Source organism: Pantherophis guttatus, chromosome 1 (assembly GCF_059756535.1).
Source record: "Pantherophis guttatus breed Tessera chromosome 1, ASM5975653v1, whole genome shotgun sequence".
In the NCBI taxonomy this organism is placed as follows: domain Eukaryota; kingdom Metazoa; phylum Chordata; class Lepidosauria; order Squamata; family Colubridae; genus Pantherophis; species Pantherophis guttatus.
In genome coordinates, this window is record NC_142063.1 from 281,913,173 (window position 1) to 281,936,998 (window position 23,826).

Here is a 23,826-nt window from a genome sequence, read left to right on the forward strand (position 1 = left end):
GGGAAATTCCTTACTTCCAGGTTGCATGCTTGATGTTATTCCAGCATGCTAGGTTAAGATACGGTCAACTGGTTTGCGACTTGGGACACAAAACAAGTCATTTTCACCTTGCATTTTATGACTAGCTTAACTGCAGCTTCTTAAAAGCTGCGAGCCAGATCTGTGACAGACTGCACCCTGCATTGAACGGGAAGAAAAGTTGATTCCTCCTCCGTTGGTGTCCTCCAATTCTGCTGAACTACAGTTCCTTAGAATTCCCAGGGAACTACTAAACTGGAAATTATAGGACTTGGAAGTCCAACGCTTATGGAGCGCGCTGGGTTGCGCGAGGAATTCTGAAAGAGTACTTCGATCAGGGCAGTGTTTCTCAACCTTGGTAGCTTGAAGATGGGTGGACTTCAACTCCCAGAATCCCCCAGCCAGCAGCGCTGGCTGGGGGATTCTGGGAGTTGAAGTCCACCCATCTTCAAGCTACCAAGGTTGAGAAACACTGGATCAGGAGGTGGGGAACTATGGCCCTTTTTATGACTTGTGGACTTCAACTCCCAGAATTCCTGAGCCAGCCATAAAAGGGGCCACAGTTCCCCACCTCTGACTTAAGATGCCAATTGTGCCCACCGCTCTAATATTTCTAATTGCAGTTCCACCGTTGCCACAAGGCATTCCTAACACTTGTTATCGGACCGTATCCCGAAATAACGGTCTTCGCCCCCATCGAGAAATAAACCCACGTAAACTTTTATCGGTCGCTACGGCGGTTATCGCGTGCGCCTTTCCAAGGCAACGGAACACCGGCACAGGCGAACCTCGTTCTCTGCCTCGATTGGGTCCGAGCGGGGAGCCGAGGGGGCGGGACGAGGTGACGTCACTTCCTGTTTAGTTCCGGGGTCGGCCAATTACACGTCAGCTAATTCAACTCCTACTCCTTTCTTTGGTGACAGGAGGCGCCCGCCTTTTCCGGTCCCGTTGGGAGCCGCTCGTTCCGCAATATGGTGAGTTCCCATCTTGGGAGGGCGGAGTGGGGGGGGGGCGGTTGTGGGCCTCGAAGGCTGCGTGGGGAGTCGGTGTTAAACGTGGTGCAACCGTGAGAGGATGTTAGGAGTGGGACGTTGACCGGCTTCCCAGTTCTGAAGGAGGCGACTTCCCTGCAGCAGGGAAAGGTGGCTGTCAAGGCTGGAGAATAGCTTTCCAAAGGGAAGATTCCAAGCCTTTCTGCGCAGAAAGCTCCAAGTGTGTGTAGAAGGCAGTTTGTTTAATCTCTGCTGTACTGGGAGTCCCGTCTCATGTTAAAGGGGGAAATGTAGCTGGATTGCAGCCCACTATACCCGATGTGTGGGGTTTCCCCTGAGAGGAGGTGTGGTGCAGTGGCTGGAAGGATGGCTTGGCTCATCGAACCAGATAGTCTGGAAGTGTTTTTAATTAGGAATTTAATCAATAAGTAGTTATAAATAGTTGTTTTTAGTCACATGTCAAGAAAAAGGTTTACTTGCTTCCTTTAGTCTCTTACACTGTAATATATCCTTCTATGGAACAGCAAAAGTATAATTTACTAGTGAATAAATGGCCACCTGTTCAAGAGATTGGAGCAAACAATTTACTGTGTGGTCTGGATTCAGATCATTTTAAAGCCATAAAAATCCTAAAAAGTACCCATAGGGTGTCTGCTCTCAACCTAAGAAATGCTATGGTGATCATAAAGCCGCCTAAGACTCTTGAGGTTCTTAATCAATAGGATAAAAATGCAATGAGTGAATATTTTAAAGCTAGCTGGCAATACAGTGGATATGGAAAGTCTATACACTTCTGTTAAAATGCCAGGTTTTTGAGGTATAAAATTAGACCAATATAAATCACTTCAGATTTTTTTTTCCATCTTCAGTGTAACATGTAAGTGTCCAATTCAATTGAAAAACAAAATGAAATCTTTTTTGGGGGGAAATAAAAAAATTATAATAATGTAGTTACATAAAGATGCATACCCTTAAACTAATACTTCATTGAAGCTTCTTTTGATTTTATGACAGCATTCAGTCTTTTGGGGTAGGGGCCTATCAGCATGGCACATCTGTCCTTGGGAAACTTTGCCCACTCTTCCTTGCAAAAGGGCTCCAAATCTGTCAGATTGCAAGGGCATCTCCTGTGCACAGCGTCTTCAGGTCATCCCACAGATTTTAAATTGGATTTACAGGTGAAACTCAAAAAATTAGAATATTGTGCAAAAGTTCATTTATTTCAGTAATGCAACTTAAAAGGTGAAACTAATATATGAGATAGACTCATTACATGCAAAGCGAGATAGGTCAAGCCTTGATTTGTCATACTTTGGATGATTATGGCTTACAGCTCATGAAAACCCCAAATTCACAATCTCAGAAAATTAGAATATTGTGAAAAGGTTCAATATTCTAGGCTCAAAGTGTCCCACTCTAATCAGCTAATTAAGCCATAACAGCTGCAAAGGGTTCCTGAGCCTTTAAATGGTCTCTCAGTCTGGTTCAGTAGGAATCACAATCATAGGAAAGTCTGCTGACCTGACAGTTGTGCGGAAAACCATCATTGATACCCTCCACAAGGAGGGAAAGCCTCAAAAGGTAATTGCAAAAGAAATTGGATGTTCCCAAAGTGCTGTATCAAAGCACATTAATAGAAAGTTATGTGGAAGGGAAAAGTGTGGAAGAAAAAGGTGCACAAGCAGCAGGGATGACCGCAGCCTGGAGAGGATTGTCAGGAAAAGGCCATTCAAAAGTGTTGGGGACTTACACAAGGAGTGGACTGAGGCTGGAGTCAGAGCATCAAGAGCCACCACACAGACGGATCCTGGACATGGGCTCCAAATGTCGTATTCCTCTTGTCAAGCCGCTCCTGAACAACAAACAACGTCAGAAGCGTCTTACCTGGGCTAAAGATAAAAAGAACTGGTCTGTTGCTCAGTGGTCCAAAGTCCTCTTTTCTGATGAGAGCAACTTTTGCATCTCATTTGGAAAACAAGGACCCAGAGTCTGGAGGAAGAATGGAGAGGCACACACTGCAAGATGCTTGAAGTCCAGTGTGAATTTTCTACAGTCTGTGTTGATTTGGGGAGTCATGTCATCTGCTGGTGTTGGTCCACTGTGCTTCATTAAGTCCAGGGTCAATGCAGCCATCTACCAGGAGATTTTGGAGCACTTCATGCTTCCTTCCGCAGACAAGCTTTATGGGGATGCTGACTTCATTTTCCAGCAGGACTTGGCACCTGCCCACACTGCCAAAAGTACCAAAACCTGGTTCAATGACCATGGGATTACTGTGCTTGATTGGCCAGCAAACTCGCCTGACCTGAACCCCATAGAGAATCTATGGGGCATTGCCAAGAGAAAGATGAGAGACATGAGACTGAACAATGCAGAAGAGCTGAAGGTCGCTATTGAAGCATCCTGGTCTTCCATAACACCTCAGCAGTGCCACAGGCTGATAGCATCCATGCCACGCCGCATTGAGGCAGTAATTGATGCAAAGGGGGCCCAAACCAAGTACTAAGTACATATGCATGCTTATACTTTTCAGATGTCCGATATTGTTCTATGTACAATCCTTGTTTTATTGATTTCATGTAATATTCTAATTTTCTGAGATTGTGAATTTGGGGTCTTCATGAGCTGTAAGCCATAATCATCCAAATTATGACAAATTAAGGCTTGAACTATCTCGCTTTGCATGTAATGAGTCTATCTCATATATTAGTTTCACCTTTTCAGTTGCATTACTGAAATAAATTAACTTTTGCACGATATTCTAATTTTTCGAGTTTCACCTGTAGATCTGGGCTCTGGCTGGGCCATTTCAAAACTTTGATCTTCTTTCGGTGAAGCCTTTCTTTTGGAGGTATGCTTTTGGTTGCTATGTTGAAAGTTGAAATGCCTCTTCATCTCCAGCAATTTAGCAGAGGCATGAAAGTTTTGTGCCAACACTGATATTTGGAACTGTTCATAATTTTGATTAAAGGCCCTGTTCCAGTTGAAGAAAAGCAACCCTAAATTATAAAGCTGCCATCATCATGCTTCAATGTAGGTATGGTATACTTTTGGTGATATGTAGTGTTGTTTTTCCGCCAAACAGAACTTTTTGGCCATAATTCCAAAAAGTTCTGTTTGGCGGAAAAACAACACTGATCTTGTCATCATCAGACTATAAAATATTTTTCTTCATGTTTTTGTTAGACTTGATGTAGGTTTTTGGAAAATGTAGCTGGGCTTGGATGTTTTTCTTTGTAAGAAACGGCTTCCACCTTGCCATCCTATCCCACATCTCAGGCATAGGGAAAACACAGGAGGTTGTATAGAACCAGTACTTGTCAGAAATTCCTGCAACTCTTTTAATGTTGCTAAAGGCCTCTTGGCAGTCTCTCAGATCAGTTTTCTTGTTTTTTTCATCAATTTTGGAGGTATGTCCAGTTCTTGGTAATGTCACTGTTGTGCCATATTTTTTCCACTTGTTAATGACTGTCTTCGAGAGATGGGTTTCAGCAGGTTTTGACCAGTTCTGGAGAACCAGTAGCAGAAATTTTGAGTAGTTCGGAGAACCGGTAAATACCACCTCTGACTGGCCCTACCCCCATCTATTCTCTGCCTCCCGAGTCCCAGCTGATCGGGAGGAAATGGGGATTTTGCAGTAACCTTCCCCTGGAGTGGGGTGGGAATGGAGATTTTACAGTATCTTTCCTCTGCCATGCCCACCAAGCCACACCCACCAAGCTATGCCACGCCCACCAAGCCACACCCACAGAACCGGCAGAAAAAATTTTTGAAACCCACTACTGCTGTCTTCATTGTGTTTGTTGGTATATCCAATGCTTTGGGGGGGAAATTATACCCTTCTTCTGAAATGAGATCCCTTTATACTTTGTAAGCTCTTTACAGACCAAGGCTTTTGCTGTAAGAGGCAACTGAGTAAATAGAAGAAAAATCCCTCTAGCAGTGCTGAATTATATATGGGCTTGATCAAAGTCACTTTAATTGATGGCAGGTATGTACTGACTACTATTTACCATCAGTTTGAATGTGATTGGTTAATTCTGAACACAACCATATCCTACTTATAAGAAGGTATGCAGAGTTATGCAGCCACATTATTCTAATATTTATTATTATTTTCCCCGTAAAAGATTTCAGTTTGTTTTTCAATTGAATTGTAGAGCATATATGTTACATTAAAGGTGAAACATTCTGAAGTGATTTATCTTGGCCTTTTTTTTTACATCTCAAAACCTTGGCATTTTAACAGGTATAGACTGTATATATATTAGCGGATTTACCTTCAGTGAGTGTTTTGTTACTTTTTAAATGTTAGCTAGCATGGAGATAATGTTTATTGTGATAGATTGCATGTAGAAATCAAGTTCATGATTTGGAATGTTAGATAAAAGTAGAAAATTTAGTAAATAATTATTGCTATCTTGTTTGTAGGGAACAATATATTTGTTTCGCAAATCACAGCGGTCACTTCTGGGCAAGTTAACACAGGAATTTAGAACTGTAGCTGCTGATCGAAGGGTAAGCGTTTTCATTTACTGGCAAGAAAATAATTTAATACATAGATGTTTATTTTTTAAAGAGTTTTAAACATGTATACAGAATCAGTGACTCTGATTTGTTCCTCAATCACTTTTAATCTATTTCACGTTCCAGTTGCTCTCCTATACTTTCCTTATATTTTGTTCCTTTGTTCCTGTTAAACTTTTTTTATTCTTGTAAATTGCATAATAAATATAACTTCTATGTTATGAGATGCATCTAACATACTGTTATTATTGAGCAATATTGTAGGATAGAAAGATTGAAATATGCTTAATATTTATAAACAAGCCTTTGACATGGAAGTGGTTTTTGGCTGATGGAAGCATATTGAGATTTTATTCTTATTATTTTCTGGAATTTTCTAATAGGATTTAATTGAGTTTTCATTGTGTTACATAATATTTTATAGTTATTTCTTTTAGCCCTGTTGAATGTCATATGCTGATGAGAAGTAGAATGTCAGCCTGACAAATAAGCAAATGGGGAAAATGTTCCAGTCAGTATTTTCTTTATTAGTTGTGAATATCTGAGATAGCTGTTGAACTTAGTTGTACTGGTAGTCCTTGACACATTCATTTAATGAATGTTTGAAGCTGTAACAGCAGTAAGAAAAGTGATTTACGACCAGTCCTCGCACTTACAACCATCTCAGCATCCACATGGTCACAAGATCAAAATTTGGGTGCTTGGCAACTGGCATGTATTTACCATAGTTGCAGTGTCCTAAGGTCACGTGATTTCCAACTATGACCTTCCTAGCAGACTTCCAACAATCCATGTCAATGGGGAAAGCTGGATTCACTAAACTGTAGTAATTCAGTTAACTGTGGCAAAAAAGGTTGTAAATCAGGCACAACTCACTTAACAGTCACCTTGCTTAGCAAGAAAAATTCTTGTTCCAATAGTCAGAAACCGAGGACTACCTGTTGGTCAATAAATCACTATTTGAAAAATTATGAATACATTGATCCTAGACTATGTTCTGGTATTCTTTCTTCAGCAAAGAGATCAAAGCAATGGGAAACCTGAGCTGAATATTCAATATTTTATCTGTAGATTATAGGGTTTTTTCCCCAGTAAAACCCACTTTATTAAACTTGTTTCAACTGTTGTTTATTTACAGTCATGGAAGATCTTGTTGTTCGGTGCAATAAATATATTATGTACTGCATTCCTGCTTATGTGGTGTAGTTCTACAAACAGCATAGGTATGTTATCCTTCTTTTAATGAGATGATATGCAAAAGTGTTTCAATATTGACACAAAATTGTATTTGTGAGCATCATTGATTGCTAGCAATTTAAAAACTTTTTTCTGTTCCTAAAGTCATTCTTGTTATTTCTCCCTTGATGATTTCTTTATTCAAACTGTGAAAGTATATTAAGATGAATCAGAATTAATTCTACTAAATGTAAAACTTTGCTTACATTTATTGAGGCCCACAATTCTATTAGTTGGATGCACATGCTTTATGATGACATTGTGCTAAAATGTCTAAGAATTGAAAAAACTTGCAAGTACAGATAGTCCTTGCATTATGCCATCTCTAAATGACGTGATTGTAAAACACAGTGTGATTTATGCCTGCATTGCTTAGTAACGGCGACCCCTGCAGTCTCCGTTGCCATTGTTAAGTCAGGATCATGGATCGTTAAATGAGCACCTTGTCACAAAATCCTGCTGGCTTCTAACAACCAGTCAGTGTAAAAGTTGGCAGGAAATTGCAATTCCCAGATGGCTTGCAAACAGGCTGGCAAGCAGGAAGTGGCTGCTGATAGGTGGGGAAAGATGCATGAATGGCCAGAGAAGCAAGGCACAATGCAGTGAGGCTTGGAGGGTGCAGGAGGGCCTGCAAATTGTTCTCATAATTGTGGAAAGCTGCAACCATCACTGGTTGCCAAACATCCATATTATGATAACGTAACAATGGGGGTACTGGAATGGTTGGAACTTTGAGGACCAGACATAAATACCACTTGTTCAGCACAGTCATAACTTTGAACAATCACTGAATGAGGGATCATTAACCAAGGGCTATCTATATATTAAACTGCCTATGTCGTTCTTAGGTTATGCAGCATAGATGATCTTTAGTGCTCCTTGTGATTGCTTTTTGTCTGGAGACTCAGGCTATATAGACTGATTTGCAGTTTAAAACTTTTATTTTCACTTTCTATGTGAAAAAATCCACATAATTAACTCACATCACATACCGATGTATACCCAACCGACTCAATGTCTTGTTTGTTTTGGTGGGGATGGGGATAAAACATTAAAGGAGGCTACGGATAGGAATAGCAGTGTGTAACGTCTTTGATTAATGTTGTATATGTTCATGACTGAAGATGAACTACATTTTTATTTGCATAGTACAAGGATAATTTTTGAATGGTCATACCCAATTTTCTCGAGACCACAGTTTTATATCTTCAGAGGGAGAAGTTATATACTAATGATCTTGAGTGTGTCTGGAGGCACTAATACTGACTCTTCCTGTCACTGTTATGTGATCTTTATTTATCATATTTAGAAACTGTTCATCTCCCTCATAGAGGGACACTGGGCAGTATTAAATATTAAAAACATAGAATGTTAAAAACCCAAAAACTGAATATAAAAGCTCAAAATAGTTAAAAACCTACAGAAAATATTGAATATTACTCTAAGGAAATGTGACAGTTGGTAGACAAATATTTTCCCACTCCTGCTCTAGGCATCGATCTAAAGGGTGGAAATGTAAGAGATATGCTCTCAAGAATCTATTTTGTAACAGTCTGCTTCCTCCGTTAATTATCTTGTTGCCTGCTCTGTGTTACTAATGTTTCCCACAACAGTGGCCTTGGATTGTCTAAGAACTTCCTTACAGTTATGACTCTGCCAAACAATGTAACTTGCATAACCCCTTTGACACCTTCCTCTTATGCAAGGAACAATTTACCCTTCACCAAGAACCAATGAATCTCCAAAGGGCAACGATCTGCTACTCATATATTTTATTTCTTTTACTTTACTTTACTTAACCATGGCTTAGGACCTGGTTATTTACGGGACCGCCTACTACCACAAATAGCCTCCCACCGGCCGGTACGCTCTCATAGAGAGGGTCTCCTCCAAGTGCCATCAGCCAAGCAGTGTCGACTGGCGGCCCCCAGGGGGAGGGCCTTCTCTGTGGGGGCACCCACTATCTGGAACGAGCTCCCCCCGGAGATACGGAGGATCCTGGATCTGCGCACCTTCCGCCGTGCTCTTAAGACCCTTTTATTCCAGCAAGCCGGCCTGGCCTAATTTTTCTCCCCTTTCTTTTAAATTTTAAATTGAAATTTTAATTTGTTTTAAATTTATTGGGATTTTAATTGTCATGGGCCAATATTATTTAATTTGGTTTTAAATTGTTTTTAACTTTTGTATTTCTGTATTTTATCTTGTGCCTGTTCACCGCCCTGAGTCCTTCGGGAGTAGGGCGGTATACAAATTTAATAAAACAAACAAACAAACAAACAAACAAACTCCTTCAGTCTTCACTCTGCACTTTTCCATCTCACGGCACATACAAAACTTCTGAAATCCTAGCAGTAAATCCACCAATATAGTGTTGAATATCCACTATTATTCCATTCGCAGTAATTCGCACTTGCAAACTCCCACACAAAATTCACAAAAAACCTCCAAACCTTGACAGATGCCACCATAAAAAAGAAAGTCCCAGAGGCCTAAACAACTTCCTTGACAAGCTTTGTGATTTATTTGGTAGATGCATATTTATTACATAGAAAATTGCATAAAGCCCAACAATTGTTTATTAAAAGCAACATTTATTTACTTACAGGCAAGTTAACTAAATTATTTTCATCATTTGTTTATGTGACAGTAAAATGGCCATCTTCTTTCCACAGCTTTAACTGCATATACCTATCTAACAATCTTTGATCTTTTCAGGTATGTTTCCTTTTTAAATTCCTCAGTTAATTTTGTAACACTTGTAAAAAAAATTGTCCTTTTATCCAAATCCATGGGTTATGGTAAAAATCTTTTAATATTCCCTAATAAATCCTGTTTCTCTTAGTTAGGTAAGATGCAGTCCCATTTTAATCTATTTAAGATTAAAGCCAATGAAATTAAGTGGATTGGATTGCCAGATATGTGAGATAGGATTGCAGCATAAGTGACTTTTCATTGCATAGGAGATAAGTCTATAAAACAGATCCCATTGTTTTCTATTGTCACATACAGCACAGAAATAGACATTTTTCAAAGGTCTGCAATCAAAGGGGATTTAAGCATGCTTAAGTCCCATTATGACAGCAGTACATTTTGTCTTTAATCCCTACTTTTGTTTTCTATATAACTTGATGGTATTTGCTATTAAATAAATATATTTAAATAAATATTTACATATATTTAAATAAATATTTTCTATTTGCTTTTTAAATAAATGACAAGCCTTTAAATATCCCTGTCAGCCCCTTAACATAGGCCAAGTCAGGAAACAACTGGATATATACTGGTTCTAGAAACCACTAGAACTCTACTATATTACTGTAAAGTATAATAACAGAATCTTGTATGCCTAATAGGTTTCTCTTTGGTCTGTCATATACCAAAGAGAATCAAAGTGGGGTGATCTTGAATTTCATTTTCACCCCCTCCTCTTTCTCAGGACTGAGTTGGTGTTTACATAACCACTCCTGCTTTTTCAAGATTAACTTCATACTCCCCTACATTAACTGAGATTGCAGTACTCTTATAAAAAAGTAAGTCTGTCAACAATGGAATTTAATTCTGACTAAACATATATAGGGTATTACCACTGCATTAATTGATTTAAGGAGACAGTTGAACAGAAAATCTACCACAACCTGAAAGAAAGCACCAATTTGCGGAGTTTAGATACAAGAGACAATTTTTTGTCAGGGCATCATTTGAACTTAATATACCATGTCCATTGTTTCTGAAATAGTCTAGACAGTTTTCATTTGCATTATTTATATCAATCCACTTCATTTGCATAATTATATATTTTAATAAAAATTACATAAACTTGCATTAAATAAAGATTCATATTTCATATACTGACCTCCTTCAGCAGGCTGTTAAACTAAGGATTTATTTTATTACTGGCAATTCATCAATATGTTAAATGACAATTGAATTTTGAAATGCTGGATTTATTTTATATAATTTTTAATAGCTACATTTCTCTTATTTTAATTTTTGTTTCCTTTTTTATTTAGCTTAATAACATGCTTAATAAGTTATTGGGTGATGATGAAGAAGCCCAGTTCCTCATATTCATTTGGGTAAGTTTGATAATTAATATTTTGTGTCTTTTGAAAATATTATTTTACTATGAAATAAACATGTTATTAATTTATTCGATCGATTTTGTTTATAAAGAGATTTTATAAATTCAAGAAAATTGTAATGCACACATTAAAAGAGCATTATATCTAATGTTTAATACTGTACTGATTTGTGCTCAAGAAATTATAGGGTGCTAATTTGAAATATGCATATATTCATTTGATCAAATATGATGTTACCAGCCCAGAAATCACCAGTCTGTGGTTGATAGAACAGATCAGGCTCTATGCAGTTTTATGTAGACTCTGGGGCCCTTATATAGTATTACTCTCTTTATGGAAGTAAATCTTTCTTGTCACATAAAGGGAAAAGTGCATTTTTAAATTTGCAAGAATGGAAATTTCATTTTACATCTCTCACTAGATCTGTTTAATGTAATCTGTATTTTTAAAATCTCTGATGCCTTGGAGTTCAAACTCTGTATAACTCTAAATGAAGCTGTAAATATGCATGGTTTTGTTTCAATTAGGAATAGTAAAACTGGTATCTATAGGCTATCTCCTCCTTTTAGAGCCCTTTTCTTTTATCAGTCATATAAGATTTTATAACTTGCTCTTGTCATACAAATGTATTATCCAACCTATTTATATGAATTAAATTTACATTATAAAATATAGCAAGGATAAAAACAACAATATAAATACCAAATTGCAACAAAACAAAAGTATGTCCATACTGTTGCTGAGAACTATAGGACATCTTTGTGTGAAGTCCCCAAGAGAGGAGCTAAACCTAAGTTAACATTTTGTCCTTTATTCAGCCTTTGGAAATTCATTATGAACAGATAGCAGAGAATACATAGCTTTTCATCAATCTCAGTAACATAAAATAATCCCATCTGCCACAAAGCTAAAATTAAGTTATCCAAACTTTAGGGCACCCAACCTATTTGTTGTTTTTTTTAATTGCATGTTAAATCAAAACTGTTCATGAGTGGTGCTCCCCAACAATGACACCCTTATTGCTAGGTAGCATGAATTAAAACATAGAACTTAATAGAACAGAATAATTCCAAAATACATGGATATTATTCAGCTGCCCAATTTATCTGGCCTTCCCTTAACATGCCACTAACATTTAAAATGTTTTAATAAAAAGAAAATAATAGCAAAAGTAAATAGCACGTGTTAATTTTCTAGCATACCTTCTTGTACCCATCTCAATTAATGCATTATACTTTCTGATTAATAGTCTTATTATTTGCACTGATTTTTAAATGCTTAATTTCCCAAACTGCAGATTTGAGAGATTTGAAGTCCTAGCAGTATTTGCTTCTACGGTTCTTGCACAACTTGGAGCACTTTTTATACTTAAAGAAAGGTAGGAATGTCCCCTCCTTGTGATTATTATTTAATCATTGTCAAAAATAATAGTATTTCCAGTGTTAGAACAGTTTTTTTTTTTAAAAAAATAGCAGCTACAAAGGGTAGTATGATGTTTTATCCACAGTAAACCTCATAGATTTGCTGGTGCATTGAAGGACTATATATGCGACTAACAGATTTATTGTGTCTTTTCAGTGCTGAACGATTTATTGAACAACCAGAGATTCATACGTAAGCATTTTAAATTAAATAATAATAAATATTATAAGTATATAAAGTTGGCATAATTAATAGGGCCATTAGTACATTACTTTATCTGTTAAAGCAGAAAACTGAAAATGAAATGCTGTCATGACTTTTAGGTCAGTGGCAAAAATCCACTTGAATTTGTTGATCTGGGATACTTTGTTTAATACAGATGGATTTTGTATAAAGATAACTTTAAATCATACATGCAATGAATTGGGCAGAAGTCTTTTTAAAAGGCTTTGTCTGATATATATTAAATAGTAAAAGCTTAAATTTAATGCACATGTAGCCCTTGTTAACTGTAATTTCATCATAGTTTTGGGTTCCATGGCTATTATTTTTTGTGTAAAATTTTTATTTTAGATTTTAGATTTGTCTGAAAGTTGTGAGGGTTCGGATGGGAGACAACTTGCTAAATTTGAATCCTAGCAAGACAGGGATACTGTTTGTCCATCGAAGTGCTCTGGAAGCTTCAGTATATTTCTTGATGAGGAATCATTTCCCTTGAAGGGCTGGCTCACAAATTGAACTCTTACTTAAGCAAGCAAGTAGAAATCACAGATGATTGAACCTTTGGCCAGCTTCGGCTAGCGTGCCATTTGGAGCTCTACTTGGGGCAAGAAAATCTTGCTACAGTGATTCATGCCCTTGTTCCCATTTATTTATACTACTGTAACACACTTGATGTGGGGTTGCCTTTAAAGACAATTTGGAAGCTTCAGCTGGCCAAAATTGCAGTGGCCTGTGTACTATTTTACATTTGCCAATGGGACTATATTACATCTGTGCTACAGACCTTGCATTGCCTTCCTATCAGGTTGTTGTTGCAATTTAAAGTTTTGATGTTAACATAGAAAGGCCTCTGTGACTTGGCACTAAGTTACATTCTTATTCACCCACTAGAATGGGGTTTGCTTGTTTAGTCTTAAGAATTCCACCAGTAAGTGCTTCCCCATTTTGTGCTGGGGCAGAAGGCTAAGATGCTGCTTTTCCAGGAAAGAGTCACCCACTCTAGAATGGCCTCCCACTGTCATGTAGGCTGACTCCAACTTTGGCTGCCATCCAGAAGCACTTGAAAAACGATCTCTTCTGAAGGGATATTGAAACTTGAGGTCTAGTTTTTGGGTTCTATAGTTTTTGTAAGTTTCAGGGTTTTTATGATTGTAACCGGGCTCATAGATGTCCTTTATTGTTTATTTATGTATTTGTTTATTTATTTAATGAATATGCCACCCATCTCAATCAACGACTCTAGATGGCTTACAGCATAATAAAAAGATAACAAAAACAATTAAAATTAAGATAGATTAAAGACTAAAAAACTAACAGAACAGGTGACATGGGATTGGGCCACTCTATTAAAGGCTCATGCATTGCCATAAAACCTCTAAAAGTCTTGTACAGCAGCACAGAAATGTAATAAATCTCTCAGCTAATAAGTTATTTACATAAGAGTTGTAAATAATTAAATGGAATCAGGTAAACTTAAAAAAAAGCCCACTGCAGTTAAATGGAGCCTAATGGTAATGAAGAATAAATAACATACCTGTTCTTTGTACCTGACGATATGCTATATTGATAAAGATTTTTATTTTTAGGGGTCGATTGCTGGTTGGTACCTTTGTGGCACTCACTTTCAACTTGTTTACAATGCTTTCAATTAAGAACAAACCATTTGCTTACGTGTCTGAAGGTACATAATAAAATTTTTGAAAAGAAAATATATATTTTAATTTAATAAAAGCTAAAAAATTATATATTAATTAGTAGCCAAATATTATTTGTTGTTGTCACCAAACCCACAACTTCCATCCCTTAAATCTTTGATAATACTCAGAAGGACTAAGAAGAAAGTAGATGTATAGCAGAGGCGTCCTCATTTTCAATACCTTTGAAAATGCGAAAAAGGGTAACAGTATTTCCTATTTGGAACAATTTCTGCTTTTACGTTACCAAACCGCATTGCAGGTGATAATTCCCTGGTTGGGGATCTCTGCACTGCTGGGTTTTCCCTTTTGATGATCTTGATTTTGGAAATTGTCATATCTAGATGATCTAGATTCATGTAAAAAACATAGTTTTTTATGCTGAACTACGCTAATGACTTTGGATTTCTACATCTGCATATTTGAAATGTTAGAGAGTTGCAAGATTTGGACAGGCCTGCAAGCCCTGTACCCAAATGCCTGCTGATTCTAAGAGAGAGAAAATGCATCAAGAGGAAGTAAAAGTACTCTTTGACTTATGACCACAATTTCAGTTGTTAAGCATTGAAGTTGCTGAATGAGTTGCAGCCAACCTTATCACCCTTTCTGCCAGGGTTGTTATGCAAATCACTGCAGTTGTTAAGTGAACCCAGCTTCCCCCATGGATTTGCTTCTCAGAAGCCAGCTGGGAAAGTGGCATGTAGCAATCACATGACACCGGGATGCTGCAACCATTGTAAATATACGCTGGTTGCCAAGTGCCTGAATTTTGATCATGTGACCATTGAGGATGCTGCAACGATCCTAAGTGCAAGGATTGATTATAAGTCACTTTTCAGTGCTGTTGTAATGTTAAACAGTTGCTAAATGAATGGTTGTAGGTCGAGGACTACCTCTAATTTTGGCTTGTTTGTCCAAATCAGTTTAATCTTCTTTCAGTCCTTAGTGCAATTTATGCAAATTCTTTATAAGAAAAAAAGTTATGTAGAACTCTTAGGGAGCCTCATGGGCCCTTTCATGTCCCATCCCAAATTCTTTCTGATCTAAGGGTGCACTATGAAAATTGTTCAGGTCTTGTATTCAGTTGTAATGTAACTAATGTGTGATTTGGGTGGCAGCTTAGTCTTGCAATAATATCTGCAAATAATCTTAACTTCAAGTTCTAATAAACTTATTCGATTGTTCTTGTGATTCTGGATAATAGTATTTTGAAAATATAATAATCATGATGACATTATAATATAGTCATTTATGTCTTTGTTTTTAATATAGCTTAGCGTGACCATAATTATAAAATTGTGCTTTTAATTAGTAGAATAATATATTGTTTATTTTAATTTAAATTTACCTTTAGGCTGATTTTAAAGGGAAAACTTCCTTTAAATATACACTGTAGTAAAACAATAATCAGAAAAGGAATTCCATTTACCCAGCATTCCAGGAATACATTTTTTTAAAAAAGTCAATACTTAGAGGGATGTTGGCTTTTTTTTTTGGATGGTGAGGAGATAATGTATTAGTGAAGTAAAATTTTCAGATAGATAAACTTTTGCCCTACAGTTGAACTTTATACAGATTTGAGAAGAATTATATTAGACTTATGATATTTTCTCTTAATGAACAATTGCACTTCTCTCTGCAGCTGCAAGTACAAGTTGGCTTCAGGAACATGTTGCAGATCTCACTAGGAGGTAAGTTAGAAAGAAAGACATTCTAAAGCAGAGTGTGCTATCTTCTTTGTTCTGATGCGTGTATTTTGAATTTTGAGATTGTAGTGGGGTTGCTCTCCATAGGCAGGACAGACTTTTTATTAACAAAATGGTTCCATTGTTAAAGCACCCATTGGGTAGATGAATGATGAGGTAGTTCCTTGTCATATTTCAAAAATGATAATCCTGAAACTTTAGGACACTTGGCAACTTTAAGATGTGTGGACATCAACTCCTAGAATTCCTCACTGAGCATCTTGCCAAGTTTGAATAACATTGCTGTAGGACTTTATGTAGCTTCAAACTTATTTTTTCTGCCTCTTATAGTGTAAAGCACAGGTAAAATAACAACTGCTTTTCCACAGGCCAAGAAAAAAAAATCAAAATTCTGATTCAGTCCATGTATACCAGTTTACCTTTCCATAATCTTTCTTGGTTTTAAAGAAAATCTGGGTTGAAGCTACTCACTGTTTTTATATTCTAAGAATGCGTATAGGTGCTCTCAAGTCATTGTGATTCGAATATGGTGCTAGAGGGTGGTACTTACTTTGAAGCATGTCAGCTGGTCCAAAAAAACCCCACCATATTTGTAAAAATAAATTCCTAAGTAGAGATGGTATTTAGAATGTAAAGCATCTCTATCTGCATTTGCACTTAATATTTGTTTAGAAACCTAATGTGCTTGCATAGCCAATTATTCTAGGTATTAGCTTGGTCTTTGAAAGAGAGAGTTCCTAGTATGGTTTTTAAGCAATAATAAATTTAAAACACTCAGAAAAAAGCAAACACGTTTTTTAAAAAATAGTTCTTTCTTATGCTAAATTCCTATAGTTCCCTGAAAATAGCTGGAAATTTCTGTTCCTTAGCAACTTTGTACTGTGACATAGACAATGAAATAAGCAGCCCAAGTTTTTGAGTGTGGGCCACTGTGCAATTCTTTTGATTTGTTGCCATCGCCAAATATATATTGTTTGGGAGTTATACTGTGGAAATTTGATCTATTGAAATGGCATCTTCCTGTCTTTTTTGTTCATAATCACTTTCTCACAGAAGGGTGTTGGTTTCTATTTTAAAACTATGATTATTTTTCCTTTGGAGGAAATGACCAGATAATTTGTGTTGACAAAAGGTTGACAGAAGGTTGACAAATTGTTATTAATCAAAGTCACAATGCAAGATTATGAAAATAATTGAGTTTGCTAAAAGAATATTAGATTAAATTTTGTTCTTTTGTTGGAAGATGGCATATTTCTTTCCACCCATTTATGAGTTAATATGAAAGTCTTAAATGGTAACAATCAAATAGTATCAAATTTCCTTATAGTCATGTTCCTGGTATCTGATAATCTAACATTGGATACACAAACTGCCTTAATAAATGTTTCTTGAAAAAGACAACACAACATACTCCTTACAATCCAATATACTCATAAAAATTGTTAAAGTATGCAGAAAAGACATGTAAAGTACCTAAAATGTATACCTAACCTAAAACATTTTTAATGTCCAGATAAGATTCTATAGATGAAGATTGTCTTTTAGATAACCTGACATAAATTGGGCACAGATTTAATGATTAATACAAATCTTAATTGCAGTTGGTAAGACATTAATAACAATAAACCAATAGATCAGACTGTTTAATATTTGAATACTATATACAGAGTACTAAAAGAAAATCCTAGAATTAGACAATGGAAAAAAACACTTGGTGGCCAGGAAAAATGCACTGACATATACCTGTAGTGATGAGGAATTGAATTTGATTATATGGATTCAAACTGTTTTTTTTAAACTTAGCTCTAGATTGTCTTTTCATCTAATAGCATTCTAAAATTTCAGATGAAGATTTCTATTATTTGTTTTGTTTTTGGTATCATAGTTATCCCATTGGTATATTTCAGAGAGCAACTGTAAGAGCTACAGCCGTATGGATAATAAGAGGGTTCTGCCTCTCAGCTTTCTTCACTAATTGATATTATTTATTATTACTTTTAGCTTGTGCGGTATCATTCCTGGACTGAGTAGCATCTTTCTCCCACGTATGAATCCATTCATCTTAATTGATCTTGCTGGGGCTTTAGCTCTTTGTATTACATACATGTTAATTGAAATTAAGTAAGTACTCTTGGATGGAATGATAATATTTAATAGCATTTGATACAGAAAACAGGAATGCCTATAATGTTATATTTTTTTCTTTCAGTAATTATTTTGCAGTTGATACAGCTTCTGCAGTAGCTATTGCTTTGATGACATTTGGTACCATGTATCCCATGAGTGTCTACAGTGGAAAGGTATTGCTTCAGGTGAGCAAGGAATTAAGGCCTTTGTACTAGCAGTTCCCGATAGTTAGAGAGTAGCCAAAAAAACAGCTTTGCTTACTGATGCAGTGGCTCAGTGTCTAAGATGCTGAGTTTGTTGAGTGAAAGGTTGGCAATTCAGTGTTTCGAATCCCTAGTGCCGCTTAATGGGGTGGGCTCCCATTACTTGTCCCAGCTTCTGCCAACCTAGCAGTTCAAAAGCATGTAAAAAATGCAAGTAGAAAAATAGGGACCACCTTTGGTAGGAAGGTAACAGCATTCCTGCGCTTTTGGCATTTAGTCATGCCGGCCACATGACCACGGAGATATCTTTGGACAGCACTTGCTCCGCCTCCTAGAGTTGGGAATGACTAGCACATATGTGCAAGTGGAACCTTTACCTCTATCTTTACTATTTATCAATTTATTATCATATCTTCAGGTCTTGGTAGATCATAGTAATATGGATAAAATTTTGTGGCTTTCAGTAGCTGTCAGTATAGAATTGGTTAATTAAATTAACTGGAAAATTAACTTGTATATCCTTTGCAAGAAGGGAATGGTAGATTTTCCTAGTAAGAAGAGCTGGGGTTAGAAGTTGATAGGAGAAAATGAAAAATAGCAGACAGATGGCTCTCTTCAGAGGAGAGGTTGATTTATCTGCCTTCTCAGGGAAGAGACAGTAAGGTTAGTTATTTTAGAATGGACTCTCTGATTACTTAAACTGTTTGTTCTCTCAGTTTATTCTCAATAGATAGCTTAAATTAATATCAACTTCTTATATGTAATTAGAATGACAGGTCTGTGCCCAGACTAATCTGCTTCTTGAGGACTGATCCTTTAATTACATCACCTCCTTTGTCGTGTTATCTTATTGTCCTGCAGTAATGACATTCTTGAACATTAGAAAAGGATTGTCCAGACTCAAAGATTGGGGGAAGGCTAATTTCCAACTATAACAAATGATGGCAACTCATCCCAGAGCAGGAAACTGGGTACTCTTTAGTGATGTTGGATGGCAGCTGGCATCAGAAAGGGCCTAGAGTTGTCAGGAAGCTAAAAGGTGAACTATGAGATAGAATGGATAGGGTTTACTCCACTAGAGATGCCAATAACAAAAATGGCTAAATCTCTAGAGAAGTTAAATAGGTAGATGGCTCATAATGTTGTTACGTAGATTTTTTTACAAAAAGATAATACCAGAACTTTGCTATAAAAGAACAAATTTTGAAGGATTAACATTGTGTTCAAATGCAGAAAGGATGCTGTTTATGTCAACTCACCCATTCAGCAAAACTTTTTTAAAAAATGATATTTGAATGTGTCTTCCTTTTCAGAAACATTCATATAATGTAGTCAGATGTATTCCTTGATACTGATTGCTCATACTTTATCAGCATCCTAATTACTAATCATTTGTGTTGTGGCTGAATAAATTACATTATGAAATTGTAAACCTTTTTTTAGACGACACCGCCTCATGTGATTGGACAGCTAGATAAACTTATACGAGAGGTAAGTTAATATAAAAAAGCCCTTCATCATTTGGGGCCACCTTCTCCTAGTTGAAGCATGTCCAACTGTTTCTGGTCAGGCAGTTGGACATGCTTCAGGTCCTATCAGCCAAGGAGTGGGAACCAGGAGACATGCCCTCTGGAATACTCTTCCTTCAGAGTTGAGGACAACCATGACCCTGTTGGCCTTTTGCAAGGCCATGAAGACTTGGTTGTATGAGTGTGTTAAGAGCCCCAGTTGCTAGCTATATTAACATCCATAGCAACATTTTTACTCGGTGCCATATATATTTATTTTGTACTGTTTAAATGGTTTTAATTGTTTTTATGTTTTATAAAACAATGCAATGTTTTATTGCCAAGAGTCACCTGCTGAGATGGATAACTATAGAAATCAAATAAATTGTGGGAACACCTCTAATGACAACCCAAATGTGCCTTCTTATTTATAAAATATGCTAGATCAGTTTTATTAAACTATTACAAACAGTGATAAATGATAATGAAACGTCTGCTGGAAAACAAGCAAGCTCAGAGAGCACCAAGGACCCCTTATTACAAACAGTCATATTGTATTATTATTATTATTATTATTATTATTATTATTATTATTATTATTATTATTATTATATACAATAACTTTCTATGTCTTGAACCAGGTTTCTACTTTGGATGGAGTTCTAGAAGTTCGAAATGAACACTTCTGGACATTGGGGTTTGGTTCACTGGTATGTATTTATCCACTTTAATGACTTTTTTCTATAAAAAGCAAGTATGAAGAATGAAGAAATACATTCTAATAGTTTCTCATCTAGTAATTGCAGGATATACTAAATTATTTCAGAAGTATGTTTGTTATTGTGCATTTGTCCCAGTCTATCAGTTTTATATGTCACAGACTGATGAACTTTTCTTAATTTGTTTTCTAGGCTGGATCAGTTCATGTGAGAATTCGAAGAGATGCCAATGAACAGATGGTACTTGCACATGTGACAAATCGGTTAAATGCATTAGTATCTATTTTGACTGTTCAGATTTTCAAAGATGACTGGATTAGGCCTACTTTGGCCACTGGACCTATTGGGAACAATATGCTTTCAGATCATTACATTATTCCAATGCCATCTCTAAAAGCAGCAGAAAATTCTGATCATGTTACATCCACTCCAACTAAACCAAGCAGTCCACCTCCAGAATTTGCTTTTAACACACCAGGTAAAAATATGAACCCTATCATTCTCATGAACACTCAGACAAGGCCCTATGGATTGAATTTCAACCATGGAACTGTACCTTACAGCAGTGTCTTCACTCAAGGCTTTGGATTGCCAGGAACGGGAGTAACCCAGGGATTGAGGACTGGCTTCATTAATGTTCCTCAGAGATATGGAACTGGCACTCGAGGTCAATTAAGACCCTAATAAACTGTTTCTATATTTATTGTTTAAAATTACTTCAATTATTTTATTGCTCATTTTTCTACAAGACTGTTTGACTTCCTGGTGACTAGTATCAGAAGTTTTCAAAATCATGAAAACGTGCATTCATGGATTGACTTTTTTTGATGCAGTTATCCATTTCTGACTGTAAAGCCATAGCTTTATAAAAAGTTATTGCAATTGCATATATTGCTGGTCTTGTAAATAATTTCAACATAGTACGTGAAAGGAACTCCAGAAAATAACGGTTTTGCAAAGTGTCTATTAACAAAATTATTTTTTTTAAAGTTTCTTTGATGTAATCATAGAATCATTTTTAAAGGTTTTCTGAACAATGGAAAATTATTATTTGGTAAATCCAGCAAGTGCTCCTGAAATTCAGGTTGATATTAAAATGCTTATGGGTAATCTTGCCTGTGGCGTGCAGAGGAGAACTCATGAAATATGACAGTGTGGGAAGACAACGAAGGTCATCTGTAACTGATTATTAATATTGTGTCGAATACATTTCTCACATGCAGAGTTACTTTTCTGGAAGAAAGATGACATCAGAGATTTTAAACAGGAACATGTGGATAGTTAAACTTTAGGGACAGGTTTCTCCCCTCCTCTAAGAGCATAGGCCTGAGGGGAAGAGCTGAAGTGGTCCTGGGTACCTGAAGAGCTGAAAATTCCAGAGGAAGGCCTATAGCTGTGGTAGAGACCCAAAGAGAGGGATTCCTATGGTGGTGCCTAACTACAGAGGAGGGAAATGGAATTAAGAGCAGAGATGGAGATTCAGAAACGGCGAAGCAAGGAAGGCTCTGTCTTTATCTCCCATCACCAACATAAATTTCAGGCTGAGGAGAACTGCTGCAGGTGGACTAAAGGAAAACAGCATTTGAATTTTGATTGATTTGATTGACAGGGAAGGAAATGCTGAAAAATACAGCCCAGAGCTGCTGAGCAATAAAAGCGGCCTGATTTTGCTACTATCCTGAAAGAATCTACAATAGGATGGGTTTGTTGATCTAGCAGACTGTTGTGGTAATTTCAGCATTCAACATTCAGCATTTATTCTTTTCAGCCTGATTGAAAGATTGCTTCATTTTAAGCCCTCTTCCCTCCGTCCCCTTGATTTTGTGGCCCAGAGTTTCTGTAGCCTGTGCTGTCCTTCCCGGAGTATACATATGCACAAATGTGTATAGATGAAGAATGACCTAGAACAAAAAAACTTCATCTGGTTACACAAAATATAATACAGGGGATTTCCATCCCTACTGCTAGGGAAGGAGTTGAAAAAAAAATCCAAAATCCATGCTCAGCAAGTTTTCCCCACCTTGTTAACATTCCTGGGTGAAGGGCAGCAAAAGGTTTCACACGGGACTTAGCTCATATTTAACTGGAGCCCATTTGCTTTCCACCAAGAGTGCCAGGTTGAATATGTTTTGTTCTGCTAATAAGTATTTGTGAGTGATGGAGTTGTATACTTACTACTTGCATTGTGTGTCGTAATTGGTTTTCCCTCAGTGACATCTTACATTTAAATAAATGGATACTAATGGACAGTTTGGGGTTAGCAAAGGTTTCCACTGTGGGAAATCAGAAGTGATTAACTTTTTAAACAGTTTTGGGGAACCCCATTTCTGCAACAGCAACGTGGAATTGCTGCCCTTCATCTCTTCTTTTCCCTCAATAAAGAATGTATCCGTTTATCCTGAGATATTCAGTGTAAGCATGATTACCTTCCCTGGATAAGTCTGCTATTCCTTTATGAACAGAAAAACCTCTTTGATCTATTTCCATAGAAATGACGTCATTTCCATGAAATGACGAGATTATAGGCAATTTACCTGTAGCAAATATAAAGGTATGAATAAACATACATTGGTGCTTAAAAGTTTCTGTACCCTTCTGAATCATTAACACTGCTGCATAAATATAACGTAAAACACAATCTGTCCTCCACATAAATCCTAAAACTGGATAAAGAACCAGTTAAGTAAAAAAAGTCAAAACAGCGTACTTGTTCATTTATGAAAATAATGTAAAGTTACGGGTTTGTGTGTGGCAAGAGCATGTAAATCTCTAGATTTATCAATTCATTTGAAGGAGAAATTAGAATCTCGTTTCAATCAATTAGTTGAAATCAGGGTGTAGTGTAGGAGGTCCTGCCTTATTTAAAGAACAGAATTCTGGATATTCATATCATAATGATCTTCACAATACCAATATGTGGAATTCTGTCAGCTCAAACGAAGAGTATTGACAACCTCAAAAAAAGATGTTGATGCTCAGAATAACATTTAAAGAGCTAATCTCTCTTTCGTTGGTGAATATCAATTTTCACAAGACCAGTATCGGGTCAACTCTGAAAAAATAAGCATGGCAGGTTGCAAGGAGAAAGGTACTTATCTTTTTTAAAAAAGGAAAATTATTACCAATTACAAAGTTGTATTTTATGGAACAATGTTACATACCTATTTATAAGGGTATTTTCTTTTGGAACAACTAATTAAATCAGATTTTAAAAACCTATGTGTTTTTTATCTAGTTTATAACAGTTCAACCATTCTCACATTGTGCTGTATAGTCTAGCTCAGTGATGGTGAATCTTTTTGGCACCGAGTGCCCAAACCAGAATACGTGTGCATGTGCATGCATGCGTGCCTGCCAGAGCGCCGGAAAC

General features: G+C 36.6%; 1 protein-coding gene across 5 annotated transcripts; it reads left to right on the forward strand.

Moving 5' to 3' along the window:
* Positions 1–878: 878 nt before the first annotated feature.
* SLC30A6 (solute carrier family 30 member 6) lies at positions 879–23,671 on the forward strand. 5 transcript variants are annotated; one of them, XM_034428184.3, is made up of 14 exons: positions 879–992; positions 5,442–5,528; positions 6,676–6,760; positions 9,446–9,488; positions 10,784–10,849; positions 12,153–12,233; positions 12,434–12,469; positions 14,086–14,180; positions 15,836–15,884; positions 17,901–18,020; positions 18,109–18,211; positions 19,673–19,720; positions 20,379–20,447; positions 20,649–23,671. In XM_034428184.3, the coding sequence occupies exons 1-14, from the start codon at positions 990–992 to the stop codon at positions 21,138–21,140; spliced, it is 1,377 nt and encodes a 458-aa protein (XP_034284075.1). In that variant the 5' UTR covers positions 879–989; the 3' UTR covers positions 21,141–23,671. The 5 variants fall into 5 exon arrangements, with proteins under 5 accessions (XP_034284075.1, XP_087739152.1, XP_034284077.1 ...); XM_034428186.3 differs by lacking the exon at positions 879–992 and adding an exon at positions 1,052–1,230; XM_087883025.1 differs by lacking the exon at positions 879–992 and adding an exon at positions 3,981–4,043.
* Positions 23,672–23,826: the final 155 nt, after the last annotated feature.